This window comes from Salvelinus namaycush, chromosome 14 (genome assembly GCF_016432855.1).
Source record: "Salvelinus namaycush isolate Seneca chromosome 14, SaNama_1.0, whole genome shotgun sequence".
In the NCBI taxonomy this organism is placed as follows: Eukaryota; Metazoa; Chordata; class Actinopteri; order Salmoniformes; family Salmonidae; genus Salvelinus; species Salvelinus namaycush.
The window spans coordinates 31,855,766-31,872,979 of record NC_052320.1 but is presented as its reverse complement, the minus strand read 5'-3'; the positions used below and the strand labels follow the sequence as shown (position 1 = coordinate 31,872,979).

The 17,214-nt window shown below is 45.5% G+C and overlaps 1 protein-coding gene across 2 annotated transcripts in view; it reads left to right on the top strand.

Moving 5' to 3' along the window:
• Positions 1 to 17,214, top strand: part of LOC120059395 (agrin-like) — a 283,055-nt gene that overhangs the window by 206,029 nt on the left and 59,812 nt on the right. For both annotated transcript variants that reach the window (XM_039008413.1, XM_039008414.1), the window contains 3 exons: positions 3,628 to 3,849; positions 15,379 to 15,576; positions 15,788 to 15,988. In XM_039008413.1, the coding sequence (XP_038864341.1) occupies positions 3,628 to 3,849; positions 15,379 to 15,576; positions 15,788 to 15,988 (621 nt within the window). The remainder of the gene's footprint in view (positions 1 to 3,627; positions 3,850 to 15,378; positions 15,577 to 15,787; positions 15,989 to 17,214) is intronic.

Sequence of the window (17,214 nt, the reverse complement as noted above, 5' to 3'; positions counted from 1 at the left end):
AGGAAGGAAGGAAGGAAGGAAGGAAGGAAGGAAGGAAGGAAGGAAGGAAGGAAGGAAGGAAGGAAGGAAGGAAGGAAGGAAGGAAGGAAGGAAGGAGCCTGGCCTAGGCTGGTGGGAGAAGGGCAGAAAGAGGTGGAAGCATTCAGACTCCCAAGTCGCCATGTCTGGGACAGAAACATTGTCCTTTCTTAGAGAAGCCTCTAGGGACTGGTATGAGATGTCTACTCCTAAACAGTTTCTTGACTGCAGCTAGAAGAAGAATTATTGAACAGAGGAGAGTTATTCATCTCCTCGCTCACACATCCCTCGCCAACACACCTTTTTCTGTCTCTCACGTCTTTGATGACGCTTGCGGCACTCTGGATCCCACACACACACACACACACACACACACACACACACACACACACACACACACACACACACACACACACACACACACACACACACACACACACACACACACACACACACACACACACACAAACAGTGAGTCACCATCGTCTCGTCTCTTTCGTCTGATAAACAGAGGGGGCATTTGTTGTGTAGATACTAGCCTGTGACCTAGTATCTGTCCCTCTACTGAGGCGTCTGTCTGTCTGTCTGTCTGTCTGTCTGGTCGGTCGGTCTGTCTGTCTGTCTGTCTGTCTGTCTGTCTGTCTGTCTGTCTGTCTGTCTGTCTGTCTGTCTGTCTGTCTGTCTGTCTGTCTGTCTGTCTGTCTGTCTGTCTGTCTGTCTGTCTGTCTGTCTGTCTGTCTGTCTGTCAGTGTGTTGTGGCAGCTCCAGTCCTTGAACAGCACAGCCACTGCTACCATCTCTACCCAGGCCTCTGGGATGATAGGCTGCTGTTTCAAAGTCCCCCTCACTGCCTTTGAGGGAGAAAATACGCTTTTAGTTCCCTGAGTTTTTTTTTTTTTTTTCAGACTGAGAAAATATGCAAGCCTTCTCAATTACCAAAGTCGGGTATAAGGGCTGCTGGAGGTTTCTCAAAGTCTCTCATCGTATGCTCACTCTCTCTCTCCATGCTAAGATTATTTCACAGAGAACTTGGGGAGTTTCGCCACTCCCCCTTCTCTTTTTTGATTGAATAAATCTGAGAGAAAAACATTGCCTCCAGAAGAAGTGGGGGAATGAGAATGTTTGGGATTATTTCTCATTCCTTATTTTTGGGGTAGAAACAAAGAATACAAGGGACTGAAGGTTATCGGAGGCTGCAGTTGCATTTTAGGGAGCTGTGCCTTGGGAAATGGGTCCTGAACCATTCTCAAGGCCACGAGTGTGTGTGTGCTGATCACGCCCTCTGTATCCAGCGCTACACACATAGAGACACACACACACACAGTGTAGAAAAAAGATCAGGCAGAATAGCGTTTTTTGAAGCCCGGCTGAATTAGGCACAGTTCCACCACATACATATTTACATGCCAATTCGGGAGCTCTTTCAAACTGCCGGCTTTCCCACAACACAGAAATCAATAGCAATGTTCCACTACTTAATCCGCAATGTTCCCATTAGAAAAAGTGAGATCCTTGTCGTCTTGCTCATCCTTATTCAGGATCCGTAAAGATTTGTTCAATTACGGTCGCCGACGGGCACTAGATGTAGCCTGGCGATTGCTCCTCCTCCACACTAGTCTCGGCTAGGGCCTTATCCCCTTGTTTCTTCTGCTGCTCTCTTTATGTAAAGAGGTGTAGAACACAGGTGAGGCTTTTTATAACGCCGAATCATCCTGTGGAGAGACACTATCGCAATGACGGCTGCCTAACGGCCCAAACGTTTGTTCTGCGCTCGTTCACATGAATAAATAATACGCATAAAATAGCCTGAAAGTGTTCCTTGCTGATTGCGGACCCTCTACACTACAGCCTAAACTACTACCCCCTAACACAGACGCCGTGGGGCGCCGGAAAGCCTGCAGCGTCCATCTTGACACTTATGAATGTTTTCTCCACCACAGTCCTGTGATTTTAGACGCTATCTATCGAACTGCTACATCAAGCCTCTTCCAGGGTTCTGAGATGACTTCACTCCTATCTGTTCCCCTCCTTTCTCACCCACAGTGGGAAATTACCTTCTGCTATATGTTGATGATTTTACCCAGAGCTGAGATGAGGCTCTTGGGGGGATTTTAACAGTATTAAACGCACCCGTGCGTTCGGAAACTAAACGGCGGCAGCTTCTTAAACGGAGCGCCCGGCGTGATTCTAGTCTAATCCCATAATAATCAGGGTAATGACTGCACCCTTGGTTGCCATGGGGAGAGGAGGAGACACAGGAGGGGGGTAGCCTGGATTCAGCATTGTAACCCTATTCCCACACCATCTACCACCCGTGACATACCCGAGTTCCGCTCCGTTCTTTTCCCCATCTACAATCTCTCGCTGGGAATCCAGGGATAAAATGCATCCTCACATTCACTTGCATTTGAATCTATCTCCCAAACGGCAGACACGCCGCGTTTAGCGCCACCGCGCTATACCCCCACGCTCCAGGCATGCCAATGAGCCTCCTTCGCATGGCTTCGCCGCCCCCTGCATAATTCTCCTGCCCGCTTGGCTTGACGAGGATGTACTGTACGCCACAGTCTTCCGAGGCCTTGGGGATTCAACTGTCAATCTGTTCCACTCACCCACCCACCCCATCCCCAACTCAATCCACCCCCTTACAATACGGCTAACATACGCCTAACCTTGGCGACAATACTGATGAAGGATTGATCGGGGGGAATGAAGGAAAATAAATGCCATGATGATGAAACAATATAATTCCGTGGATCACATTGTCGTCTTTGCGCGTTTCTTTCTCGTTTCTGACCCACTTCTCTAACAAGGCCCCCAATTTAAGGAAGTTACAGTGTAGTGGGGTGGCTGGAGAACAAAGCAGCATGCGGACACTTCTCTGATGTTCTCCCACTGCCCAGGAGCTGGGCTTTGTGTATTATTAAGCAGACGCTGCTCTTTCTCTTTTCCTCTGTTTCTAGTCTTCCCTTCCCCTCTCTTCTCTATCCACATAGCGAGAGCTCTCTTCATCATCTTTTTCTCTCTCCCTCTCTCTCTCTCTGAGGCTCTCGTGAGATGCAAATGGCTGCGTTTGAAGAACGGCATGCTGGGAAACATCAATTAATCAGCACCTGTTTACTTCCCTATAAATAGAAAAATATGTTATCATCTACCGTTCATCCCCAGTTTCCAATCGATTGACACAAGGTCAAGGTTTCTACTCATAGAACTTAGGGTGTGGGTCTCTGATACATGAGGTCAGACACTGCTGATTGGGTCATACAGAGGGGTCAGACACTTATGGCCAATGAGATTACCAACAACAACAAAAATAGATTACCAGGAGGGAGTTGATTGATACAGGAAGTACTATGGATAAGAGTCAGGTACATGTTTTAGACTTGACCATAGTGCACCCACGTTGACCAGACAACCCCCTTTTTGAAATCCTTCTGATCCTAATCAACCTCCGCTCTCTTTTAACCTATCCCGAGTTCCCCACCCTTCCCTGCCTCTATGCCCCCAACCCTCAATACCCCAACCCTCAGCCCCCCCCACCCTCAATACTTCTCCTTCTTCACCTCTCCCTCATCCCCCTTCACCACTAACCCTTGTTTGTTGTCTCAGATCTACACACTCCCAGCCCATGCCTGGGGAAGGCCTGCGAGTTCGGGGCCGCGTGCGTGGTGAAGAACAACGAGCCCGTGTGCGAGTGCCATGGCGCCTGCCCCCAGATGCCCGACCTGGTGTGCGGCAGTGACGGCCACAGCTACGGCAGCCAGTGTGAGATGAAGGCCATGGGCTGCGCCCTGCAGAAGGAGATTCACATCCAGCACCGAGGACCCTGCGGTGAGTACCAGACTATATTGCATTATAAACTGGGTGGTTTGAGCCCTGAATGCTGATTGGCTGACAGCTGTGGTATATCAGACCATGTACCATGGGTATGACAAAACATTTATTTGTACTGTTCTAATTACGTTGGTCACCAGTTCATAATAGCAATAAGGCACCTCTAGGATTTGTGGTATATGGCCAATATACCACGGCTAAGGGCTGTATCCAGGCACTCCGCGTTGCGTTGTGCAATGAACAGCCATTCAGGAAAACAGCAATAACTCCAGGCCCTAGGTTAGGAAACACTCCTAGTCTTTTTTTTTATAGTACGATGGCCTACAGTCATTTAACTTACCAAGAACAAATGGTATATTTAGTGCATGTATGTGGCCCTTGTGTGAATCAAACCTTTCACCTGCTGGGGTTGCATGCACCATCTAACAAATCACCTGAACCAACTCAAGCACATACTGTAACTCCACTGTACTCTGAGTATGTCACTCCCCTCTCCTCCTTCACTCTTATCCTCGTCCCCTCTAATCCTCCCCGTCTTCTCAGCACTCCTCTAGCCCGGCACAAGCCTGCAGTTTCCCTATTTTTGACCTTTCTAATTGAAGATGCACTTCCAATGAGAGGGTGAAAGGCCATGCTCCTCTTGTATAATTGGTTACTGAGTTTTTGCCTGCTCTCGAGGACCCGGATAAACAATATTTCGGCTTCCACAGGCACCCATTTCATTGCCTGTTTTCTTTTTCTTCCCGAAGGTTAATCCACTTGAAGATGTCACTTAAATTAATATAAGTTTAGGGTTAGTGTGGTTAAGGTTAAGGTTTATTTATTTACCTTTATTTCAACAGGGAAGTCATATTGAGACTAAGTATAGTATAGATAGGCATAAATATATACAATATACACATGAAATACACATTAAAATACAAACACGTTCTTCGTTATGAAAATCAAAGCATCCAATCGAGACGTCTTTTGGTGATTATTCCAAATGTAGGAAATGAAAGGCCGATTTACGTAACACTGTAGACACCAAAGGAGTCTCCATAGTTAACCAACCCTGTGAAAATGGGTTTGACAACTTGTCATTTTAAATCTTAACAGTGATGTTGGGTAAGTCTGAAGCTTATAGAGCTTTGTAAACAAAAAGAGCGTACTGATATGATCTACATGATTTTAAAGAGGTCCAGCCAACCTTTTGGTAAAGAATGCAGCGATGAGTAATAAAACTGTCTCCTGTGATAAAACAAAGGGCCCTATAATAAACAGCATCCAGGGGTTTAAGAGTAAGGGAAGCTGCACTTTGATAAATAGTATCACCATAATCAAGAACAAGTAGGAAGGTTGACTGCACAATATGCTTCCTGCTGACTAGAGAGAGGCTAGATCTGTTTCTATCAAAAAAGCCCACTTTAAATCGTAGCTTCTTAACAAATGCATTTGTATGCTTTTTAAACATTAAATCATTGTCAATCCAAATACCAAGGTATTTGTATGCAGGGACTTGTTCAATTATAGAACCATCAGATGAGTGAAGATGTAATCCATCTGGAACAATCTAATGAGAACTTGAAAAAGGATGTAATTTGTTTTTCTCGTATTAAGCACAAGTTTTAGAATTTTATTTATTTAACCTTTATTTAACTAGGCAAGTTAGTTAAGAACAAATTCTTATTGATAATGACGGCCTACACGGCCAACCCCAGTAAGGGCTTCCTGTAAAGCTACAAAATCGGACTGTAGCCTTGTCACAACCAGGGAAATTGCGTACATAATAGTATGATCCGCATATAGAATGAAATGTACATTTTTGAAACGATTGACCAATAGCATTTATATAAATAGTGAAAAGAACAGGTCCTAGTATCGACCCCTGCGGCACACCCTTATGTCCTTCAATAAATTCTGACTTAATGGGGCCAGAGTCTGAATTTATTTGTTGGGGCAAAGAGGAGGAAGTACAAGATTTGACCTTTTTCCAGAATTTTGCCGGATTCCCCTTACAATCAGAAAGATTGATTACATAATAATCAGATTTAACCTTTCTGATTAGCTTGATAGATTGATTCCTCAGTTGCTTAAAAGATTGCCAATCTGGGCCTAAGCCTGTGTTCCTGGCCTTGATCCAGGCAACATTTCTCTTACGAATGACTTGAAAATTCAGTAGGGAATCAGGCATTCGATCTACCTTCAACTCTGAGTTTTGAAGGGGGCATGATTATCTGCAATGTTGTTTAAGACATTTACAAAAAAGCTTAATCTATCAGGTTTCAGGTAAAACCCAAGTGCAGACTGTGTTGAAGTAACAATGTTTGTTGTAACAACCGGGGCAGGTAAACGACAGGTCAAGGCAGGCAGGGGTCGATAATCCAGAGTAATGGGGCCAAGGTACAAGACGGCAGGCCCAGGGTCAGGTCAAGCAGAGGTCGGTAATCTAGAGTAGGGGCAAAGGCACAGGACTGCAGGCAGGCTCAGAGTCAGGACAGGCAAGGGTCAAAACCAGGAGGATGAGAAAAAGAGAGACTGGGGAAAAGCAGGAGCTGAGACACAAAACGCTGGTTGACTTGAACAAACAACACGAACTGGCAACAGACAGACAGAAACCACAGGTATAAATACACAGGGGATAATGGGGAAGATGGGCGACACTTGGAGGGGGGTGGAACAGATCAGGGCGTGACAAAATCAGGTTGAAGGATAGCTGAGATACAATCAAGGTCACTAAAATAAAGATCATGTAAAAAAAGCCTGTTCACTAAAGTTTTTAAAGTTCCTCTTAGGCTTAGATTTATGCATTCTCACATCTCTGACACAGACAACTGGGCAGTGGTCACTAAGATCCAGTGGGAAAACACTGCTATCAACATATTTAAGCAATAAGGCCTGAGGGGGTGTGGTATATGGCCAATATACCACGGCTAAGGGCTGTTCTTATGCATACCCCCCCCCCCCCCCCCCCCCCCCAGGTGCCTTATTTCTATTAGAAACTAGTTACAAACGCAATTAGAACAGTAAAAATACATGTTTTATCATACACATGTTATACGGTCTGATATATCACAGCTTTTTTATTTTTTTATTTTTTATTTAACCTTTATTTAACCAGGTAGGCAAGTTGAGAACAAGTTCTCATTTACAATTGCGACCTGGCCAAGATAAAGCAAAGCAGTTCAACACATACAACAACACAGAGTTACACATGGAGTAAAACAAACATACAGTCAATAATACAGTCGAAAAATAAGTATATATACAATGTGAGCAAATGAGGTGAGGTAAGGGAGGTAAAGGCAAAAAAAGGCCATGGTGGCAAAGTAAATACAATATAGCAAGTAAAACACTGGAATGGTAGATTTGCAGTGGAAGAATGTGCAAAGTAGAGATAGAAATAATGGGGTGCAAAGGAGCAAAATAAATAAATACAGTAGGGAGAGAGGTAGTTGTTTGGGCTAAATTGTAGATGGGCTATGTACAGGTGCAGTAATCTGTGAGCTGCTCTGACAGCTGGTGCTTAAAGCTAGTGAGGGAGATAAGTGTTTCCAGTTTCAGAGATTTTTGTAGTTCATTCCAGTCATTGGCAGCAGAGAACTGGAAGGAGAGGCGGCCAAAGGAAGAATTGGTTTTGGGGGTGACCAGAGAGATATACCTGCTGGAGCGCGTGCTACAGGTGGGGGCTGCTATGGTGACCAGCGAGTTAAGATAAGGGGGGACTTTACCTAGCAGGGTCTTCTAGATGACCTGGAGCCAGTGGGTTTGGCGATGAGTATGAAGCGAGGGCCAGCCAACGAGAGCGTACAGGTCGCAGTGGTGGGTAGTATATGGGGCTTTGGTGACAAAACGGATGGCACTGTGATAGACTGCATCCAATTTATTGAGTAGAGTATTGGAGGCTATTTTGTAAATGACATCGCCGAAGTCGAGGATTGGTAGGATGGTCAGTTTTACAAGGGTATGTTTGGCAACATGAGTGAATGATGCTTTGTTGCGAAATAGATTAGATTTAACTTTGGATTGGAGATGTTTGATGTGAGTCTGGAAGGATAGTTTACAGTCTAACCAGACACCTAGGTATTTGTAGTTGTCCACATATTCTAAGTCAGAACCGTCCAGAGTAGTGATGTTGGATGGGCGGGCAGGTGCAGGCAGCGATCGGTTGAAGAGCATGCATTTAGTTTTACTTGTATTTAAGAGCAATTGGAGGCCACGGAAGGAGAGTTGTATGGCATTGAAGCTCGTCTGGAGGGTTGTTAACACAGTGTCCAAAGAAGGGCCAGAAGTATACAGAATGGTGTCGTCTGCGTAGAGGTGGATCAGAGACTCACCAGCAGCAAGAGCGACATCATTGATGTATACAGAGAAGAGAGTCGGTCCAAGAATTGAACCCTGTGGCACCCCCATAGAGACTGCCAGAGGCCCGTACAACAGGCCCTCCGATTTGACACACTGAACTCTATCAGAGAAGTAGTTGGTGAACCAGGCGAGGCAATCATTTGAGAAACCAAGGCTATCGAGTCTGCCGATGAGGATGTGGTGATTGACAGAGTCGAAAGCCTTGGCCAGGTCAATGAATACGGCTGCACAGTATTGTTTCTTATCGATGGCGGTTAGGATATCGTTTAGGACCTTGAGCGTGGATGAGGTGCACCCATGACCAGCTCTGAAACCAGATTGCATAGCGGAGAAGGTATGGTGGGATTCGAAATGGTTGGTAATCTGTTTGTTGACTTGGCTTTCGAAGACCTTAGAAAGGCAGGGTAGGATAGATATAGGTCTGTAGCAGTTTGGGTCAAGAGTGTCTCCCCTTCGAAGAGGGGGATGACCGCAGCTGCTTTCCAATCTTTGGGAATCTCAGACGACACAAAAGAGAGGTTGAACAGGCTAGTAATAGGGGTTGCAACAATTTCGGCAGATCATTTTAGAAAGAAAGGGTCCAGATTGTCTAGCCCGGCTGATTTGTAGGGGTTCAGATTTTGCAGCTCTTTCAGAACATCAGCTGACTGGATTTGGGAGAAGGAGAAATGGGGAAGGCTTGGGTGAGTTGCTGTGGGGGGTGCAGTGCTGTTGACCGGGGTAGGGGTAGCCAGGTGGAAAGCATGGCCAGCCGTAGAAAAATGCTTATTGAAATTCTCAATTATAGTGGATTTGTCGGTGGTGACAGTGTTTCCTGTCCTCAGTGCAGTGGGCAGCTGGGAGGAGGTGTTCTTATTCTCCATGGACTTTACAGTGTCCCAGAACTTTTTTGAGTTTGTGTTGCAGGAAGCAAATTTCTGCTTGAAAAAGCTAGCCTTGGCTTTTCTAACTGCCTGTGTATATTGGTTTCTAGCTTCCCTGAAAAGTTGCATATCACGGGGGCTGTTCGATGCTAATGCAGAACGCTATAGGATGTTTTTGTGTTGGTTAAGGGCAGTCAGGTCTGGAGAGAACCAAGGGCTATATCTGTTCCTGGTTCAACATTTCTTGAATGGGGCATTGTTAAGAGAATTTTGTTCTCAAGGTACATAACCCAATTTAATTATATTCCTCAGTCTGCAAACCAGAATTTGTAAGATCCTGGTCGAATGAAACAGACAGAGGCCCAGCTAAAATAGTCAAAAAGGTTTATTCACAGGAACGTTCTAGAGTCAAGAACAATTCGGACTAGGACTACACATTTATTGATTATGATTTTATACATTCTAATCAATTCCATACAATTATATGTTTCAGGGCGGAATATTCTAATCATTCAATTAACAGATAATTCTCACCTATCAGGCATGCTTATTTAAGATGGTGAGGAAGGCATTAAAAAAAAAAAACAGGCATCCTCTACTGACGGGATGAGATCAATATCCTTCCAGGATATCCCGGCCAGGTCGATTAGAAAGGCCTGCTCGCTGAAGTGTTTCAGGGAGCGTTTGACAGTGATGAGTGGAGGTCGTTTGACCGCTGACCCATTACGGATGCAGGCAATGAGGCAGTGATCGCTGAGATCTTGGCTGAAAACAGCAGAGGTGTATTTAGAGGGCAAGTTGGTTAGGATGATATCTATGAGGGTGCCCGTGTTTACGGCTTTGGGGTGGTACCTGGTAGGTTCATTGATAATTTGTGTGAGATTGAGGGCATCAAGCTTAGATTGTAGGATGGCTGGGGTGTTAAGCATGTTCCAGTTTAGGTCGCCTAGCAGCACGAGCTCTGAAGATAGATGGGGGGCAATCAGTTCACATATGGTGTCCAGAGCACAGCTGGGGGCAGAGGGTGGTCTATAGCAGGCGGCAACGGTGAGAGACTTGTTTTTAGAGAGGTGGATTTTTAAAAGTCAGCCAATCAGCATTCAAACCACCCAGTTTATGATTACATTTTAGTCATTTAGCAGACGCTCTTATCCAGAGCGACTTAAAGGAGCAATTAGGGTTATGTGCCTTGCTTAAGGGCATATCGACAGATTTTTCACCTAGTCGGCTCGGGACTCAAACCAGCGACCTTTCGCTTACTGGCGCAACGTTCTTAACTACTAAGCTACCTGCCATCCCATTTATCTGGAGTATTCGTCAAAATAAGATCAATCATGCTTAAGTTTATGGTTAGGTTTAAAATCAGATTTGATGACTTTGTGGGTGTCCTAGGTAGTGGCCATTCTGCAGAGCTGCGTCCACAACAAGATTCATGACGAACAACGCTAACCTGCACCCATTTTCCCATAGAAGAGTAATTGATGATGACGATGATTAACATTTTAGTTTTACCGACAAACCATTTGCTCCTGTGCCTTCCTTTCCGTGCTCTAGTTAGAGTTTGAATGAGATTTTCTGCTACTGTAAATGTAGGCTACACCATAGGCCTGTATCTGTATAACAAATAACATGTATGTACCATGTTTTCTGTAGACTAACTAAGCACAGAGCAGACATGAAGAAAGGAAAATAAATATTTCAATTATCTATTCACTTTTCTCTTCTCTCATAGGCTACTTTGCACAGTTCCATATTGCCTGCTTTCCTTTTGGTCCTAAATGGGTAACAGTTTATAGATGTAATATAGATATACTGATCTAATAATGTAGAGTGATAGAGATGCCTGAAGCCATTTAGTAGTCATTATCCAAGACGGCTAATACCGTAAACACTGTTAGCCAGCTTTACTGTTAGCGGTTGCGATCACCAGCAGACAGCGAGAGATTTGCCTGGCTCAGCTTAGCATCTTTACACTAGCTCTCGGCTAGCTCTACCCCATTGCAGGGTTTCCCAACTGGCGGCCCGCGGGTGATTCTATTTGGCCCCCCCAAGTTTTCGGAGAAAAAAAAGGTAATATACTGTGCCTTCAGAATGTATTCATACCCCTTGACGTATTCCACATTTTGTTGTGTAACAGGCTGAATTCAAAATGGATTATATATTTTACCAATCTACATACAATACCCCATAATGACAAAGTGAAATGTATTGAAAATTAAATACATAAAAATCTAATTTAAATAAATAATCACACCCCAAGTCAATACTTTGTAGAAGTACCTTTGGCAACGATTACAGCTGTGAGTCTTTCTGGGTAACTCTCTAAGAGCTTTACACACCTGGATTGTGCATCATTTGCCTATATATATTTTTTTATTCTTCAAGCTCTGCCAAACAGGATGCATGTTTTGGAATATTTGTGTTCTGTAGAGGTTTCCTTATTTTTGCTCTGTCAATTTGGTTAGTATTGTGGAGTAACTACAATGATGTTGATCCATCCTCAGTTTTCTCCTATCACAGCCATTAAACTGTAACTGTTGTTTTAACGTTACCATTGGCCTCATGGTGAAATCCCTGAGCAGTTTCCTTCCTCTCCGGCAACTGAGTTATGAAGGACGCCTGTATCTTTGTAGTGTATTGTTACACCATCCAAAGTGTAATTAATAACCACCTGCTCAAAGGGATATTCAATGTCTGCTTTTTTATTTTTTACCCATCTACCAATAGGTTCCATTCTTTGCAAAGCATTGGAAAACCTTCATGTACTTTGTGGTTGATCTGTGTGTGAAATTACCTGCTCGACTGAGGGACCTTACAGATAATTGTATGTGTGGGGTAGAAATTTGTACTCCTGAACTTATTTAGGCTTTCCATAACAAAGGAGTTGAATACTTATTGACTCAAGATATTTCAGCTTTTAATTTGTAATTCATTTGTAAACATAAAAAAAAACGTTAGTCCACTTTGACATTATGTGGTATTGTGCCAGTAACAAAATCTACATTTAATACATTTTAAATTCAGGCTGTAACACAACAAAAATGTGGAAGAAGTCAAGGGGTGTGAACACTTTCTGAAGGCACTGTATATATTGTTATTATTGCACATAAAATACTTTATAAACGCCAGCAAATCATCTCCAAGTGATTTAAGTTTTGGAAAAATCTGTTCCAAAGTATTCCCACGCATAACAGAGATATATCAAATCAAAATCAAATCAAATTGTATTTGTCACATGCGCCGAATACAACAGGTTTAGACCTTTACAATGAAATGCTTACTTACAAGCCCTTAATTAACCAACAATGCAACTTTAAGAAAAATAAGTGTTAAGAAAGTATTTACTAAAATAAACTGAAGTAAAAAAAATTAACAATTTAAGTAAATATATGTGATCTTATTCAAATGTAAGCAAGGTTTTAAATTATTATATTTTAAACATATCTGTTTGGGTTTCTTGCGGTCAATTTGCAGTCTACAAATGATTTGTAATTCTGTTCCGGCCCCCCGACCATCCGCTCAAGAAGGAATCGTCCCGCAGCTGAATCTAGTTGATGATCCCTGCCCTATTGTTTCAACTGGAGTTTGACGTTTAATCCACTGCAGTGTTGTTGGCTTGGGGGCCGATGTGACTCCACTATTATTTCCTCTTTCCATTCCCAAGTTGAAATCTCTGCGCATAAAGATGTATTCCAATGGGAAATGGAGCAAAAGGAATGTTTGAGCCGGGCGAGCAAACTCAATTTGGAGACGGCGTGCGTGCGTGCGGCGTTAGGTAGACAGTTCTCACCGTGGCGCCGCGGGGGCGTAATGAATAGTCTTTATTTAAAAAGGCGAGCTGGTTGCGGGCAGAGCGAGGTAGCGGGCCCTGCTGTGTGTGTGTGTGTGTGTGTGTGTGTGTGTGTGTATGTGTGTGTGTGTGATACAGCACTATGGATGACAGCAAGTCTCCACAGAGGCAGAAGTCAGCGGAACAGGGCAATAAAAGCGACAGGCAGGCAGTGCTAGGCAAGGCCCAGCGGAGGAATGATGATGGTGATGTGGGTTGGTTTATTCTGGGCTGTTTGCACTGCTTTACACAGGCCTCTTCAAACTCCACTGAGTCACCCTCACCTCCCTCCACCTTCACTATTATCTCTGTTAATTATCATGGCACAATTCATATCAATTGCATACACTGTGTGGTGTATGTGTCGATAGAGGCTGGGAAGTTTGTGTGTTTCCTTTTGTCCCTCGTGCGTTTGCATGCAGAGACAACCGGTGTGTGTGTGTGTGAGTGGGGCCACCGTTTCGCAAGGCCTATGTGCGCTGTCATAATTAGATTTTCTTCCCCTCGGGGGATCGAAAAATGGCGCTAGGGGAAATGGTTATCTTTATGGCTCAGGTGCGGTCCGATAGTGAGATGAGTGACATTTTTTATTATTCTGATGTATTTTCTCCTCTCAATGTTTGAGTGTTGGGTGACCTTGTGTGTCTGGCAGGCTGGAAGAAGCAGAGACACGCATGGATAATAGACCACAGAACGATATCAATCGCTCCGTAAGGAATTTCATATATATTTACCTCAGAATAGATGAGACAAGAGACGAGAAGTAATTTAGAACAGAAATAAACATTACGAGTTTTGCACAGTTGCTGCGAAAAGGTAGCGAGAGAGAGCAGAGTAGTGGAAAGATAGGGGAGAGAGGGGTAAATAAGAAAGGGAGGAGAGACGGTGAGGAGGGACGGAATAGTTATGGAGCAAGCACTGTGGGGTCGGCTGGGGAGTGTTTTTATAGTCTGGGACATTCTCAGAGCCTTTCACTAAACAAATGTCTCTCTTTCTCTTCACGTTAAAGAACAACTCCTCCGTCTCTCCCTTGTCGTAGCTCCAGTCTCTCTGACTAATACTACTCCTCCGAGAGTGTGTGTAGCGTTCTGAGGCCTGCTCTTTAGCTTTTCTTTTCCCCACCGTCTCTCGGTATCCATCACTCGGAATAGCATTCTCCTCAAGGCCAATTTCTTCAACCTCCCCCTTCACCGTCAACTCCCCTCCCTGGTCAGACAAGTCCTCCCACCTTGTTAGCGCCGTTAGCGCCTTAGTGCTAGCTGTCCTGGCCCTGTGTTTACAGCCAGTAAGGCAGCCCAGTTGGGTCCGATAGCTAGATGTGTCCCGATTAGCCGCCGCCAACGACCGGTGGCACTGGCTGGAACAGAGTGAGCGAGACAGAGCCAGAGGAGGGAAATAAAGAAGGCCTTTATCGGGACATGGGCGCTGATAAAGGACGACACTCACCGTGATTTATATCCCCCGGGTTCGAAACACCGTCATTGTCACGGTGATGCATTCCCCATCCCCGCCAGCCGCCACCTCGGCTACATATATTTTTCTGTTTATACCGCCTGCTTTTAATCAGGCCCCCAGGCTGGTCTGTCCACAGCGAGTGCCTGTGCGGTGCAGGCTGACTTCCTGACTTTATTAAGGTGTAATAAGGTGTAATACACAAGTTAATAACACAGGGGAGGGGGAGGTTTTCCGCCTAAGTAGCCCGCTCTCTCCGTTAGCCATTAGCAATAAATCAGCAGCTGTTATTACCTAGCCACTAATTGAATGTGATAGCGGCCGTGCGCTGCTAATGCAATCCTCCAGGTGTAATTGGCAATCGAGGAGCGCTGCCCACCCCTCGCATCTCCGCTCTGGCTCTGTGATTCACTCGGGCTGCCACGAATCATTGATATCCACAGCATGTTGGTACTAGGCTATGCAAGGCAGAGGGAAAAGACACTGAATGGAAAACGTGCAAATGATCAGAGTCAACTGAAAATAGAGGATTCTTGACAGTATTCTTAGTCCAGATCATCCTACTGAAGCTTGCAGCTGTGTGAAGTCTCCACACCATCTGGGTTTGGTGCCCTCTCAAAATGACCGGCCTTTCGAAGGGGGTTAGGTAAACACATGACATCATGGTGGCATCACGGCTGTGGATTTTGCCACGCCACCCACACAGGCTTCGGATGAGCCAGTTCTATCTGTCCTCCCTCGCTATTTTTCTCTCTCTCTCTCTCTCTCTCTCTCTCTCTCTCTCTCTCTCTCTCTCTCTGTCTCTCTGTCTCTCTCTCTCTCTCTCTCTCTCTCTCTCTCTCTCTCTCTCTCTCTCTCTCTCTCTCTCTCTGTCTCTCTGTCTCTCTCTCTCTGTCTCACTCACTCAACTCACTCAACTCACTGACACAAACACACACTCTTTCTCTCCGGTTCACACACTCTTTCTCTCCCCGTTACCCATACCGGGCTTATTTACTCTCTCCCAATCCTAACACTCTCCTACCTGTCTCCCTCCAGACGAGGCGTGTGCCAACTGTTCATTTGGGGCGATCTGCGACGGGCAGTCGGGCCGCTGTGTGTGCCCGCAGGAGTGTGTGGAGTCCCACCAACCGGTGTGCGGCAGCGACGGCTCCACCTACGACAGCGAGTGTGAGCTCCACGTGCGTGCCTGTACCGAGCAGCTTGACCTGCGCGTGCTCGCCCAGGGAGAATGCAGTGAGTAATGCCAGCACCAAGTGTGTGTGTGCCTACCAACAGTGTGGTTGTACAAATAGTAGGTCTTAAAGTAATGTCTCACTATTGTATTTTAGCAAGCATATTCCTTTTACATGATTCCAATCAATAGTTGCTGACACACCCTGTGTGTGTGTGTGTGTGTGCGCGTGCGTGTGCGATTGTCCGTTTGTTTGTGTGTGTGCATTTGCAGAGACGTGCGGCAGCGCCGTGTGTGCCTGGGGGGCCCGCTGCGTCCAGAACAAGTGCGAGTGCCCGCAATGCCAGGGCCAGGCCTTCTCGCCCGTGTGCGGCAGCGACGGCTTCACCTACGACAACACCTGCGAGCTGGGTGTGGCCTCCTGCGTCCTCAAAAAGAAGATCGAGGCGGCCAAGCCTGGCAGCTGCGACGAAGGTAGGAATTAGATACCACTGATAGGGCAGAGGAACTCTCAACCACGAGGCACACAGTACCTTTTTAATCATGATTTGCAGCCTAGTTTACACACGTCCTTTGTGGAGCTGCTCTCCTCTCCTACTGGCACGGTACCAGAGTCTTTACTCTGACAATCAGCTCTCTCTCTGGGTATCTTTGTCACCATACGGTTGTCATGCAGATGATGTCAGCAATAGTCCCTTGTGGCCAGACGTAGTCACCGTCGCCGAGACTGTCGTCATCGTCTGAGGACGTATGAACAACAGAGCAGGTTTCACCTGCCAGCAGGAGAGATAGAGGGCGAGATGATGAGAGCGATGGAGAGGGGGAGGGAGAAGTGGGGAGTGGAGGAGAGATGGAGAGAGAGATGGAGGGAGGGGTAGCGAAAGAGAGAGAGACTGAGAGACGGACAGAGAGAGGGAGGGGTAAAGGGGTGAGAGTATTCATGAATGATAATTTTCCTCTACCATCCCAGTGTCTGTTCTTTCCCTCTCTCACTGTGTCGTTGTCTACTCTACTGTATACGGCCAGCTCTGTCTGCCAGCTCTGTCTGCCAGCTCTTAACGCCCGGCTGGTTTTGTTCAATTGAACTCATTGACTGAGTCGAGTAACCTTTTGTATGTGGACCATGAAGAAATGCACATATAAACCACACTGCAGATTTCATATACATACACACACACTGTGCCCCATATCATCATTATACGCACACACTCCACACATACTATATACACATACGCTCGGACACCACACGCACATTCAAACACACGCACATTCAAACACACACACATACAAACACACACACACACACACACACACATACTGTGCCCCATATAATCATTATACGCACACACTGCACATGTAGTAAACAGTACATACACACACATACACTCACACGCTTTCACTATGTGCCCCATATCGCTGTCTGGCGGTGGGCAAAGATGCTCTCCTCTATAGCGCCCCAAGGGCATTTATCTATTTGTGAAGCCTGGTGACTCACTCTCTCTCTCTCCTCTCTCTCTCTCTCTCTCTCTCTCTCTCTCTCTCTCTCTCTCTCTCTCTCTCTTCTTGCTCCTCTTTCTCCTCTCTCTCTCTCCTCTCTTTCTCTTCTTTCCTCTCTCTCTCCTCTCTCTCTCCTCTCTCTCTCCTTTCTCTCTCTCTCTCCCCCTGTTTTTCTCCCTCGCTTGCTCATTTGAGTTCTCAGA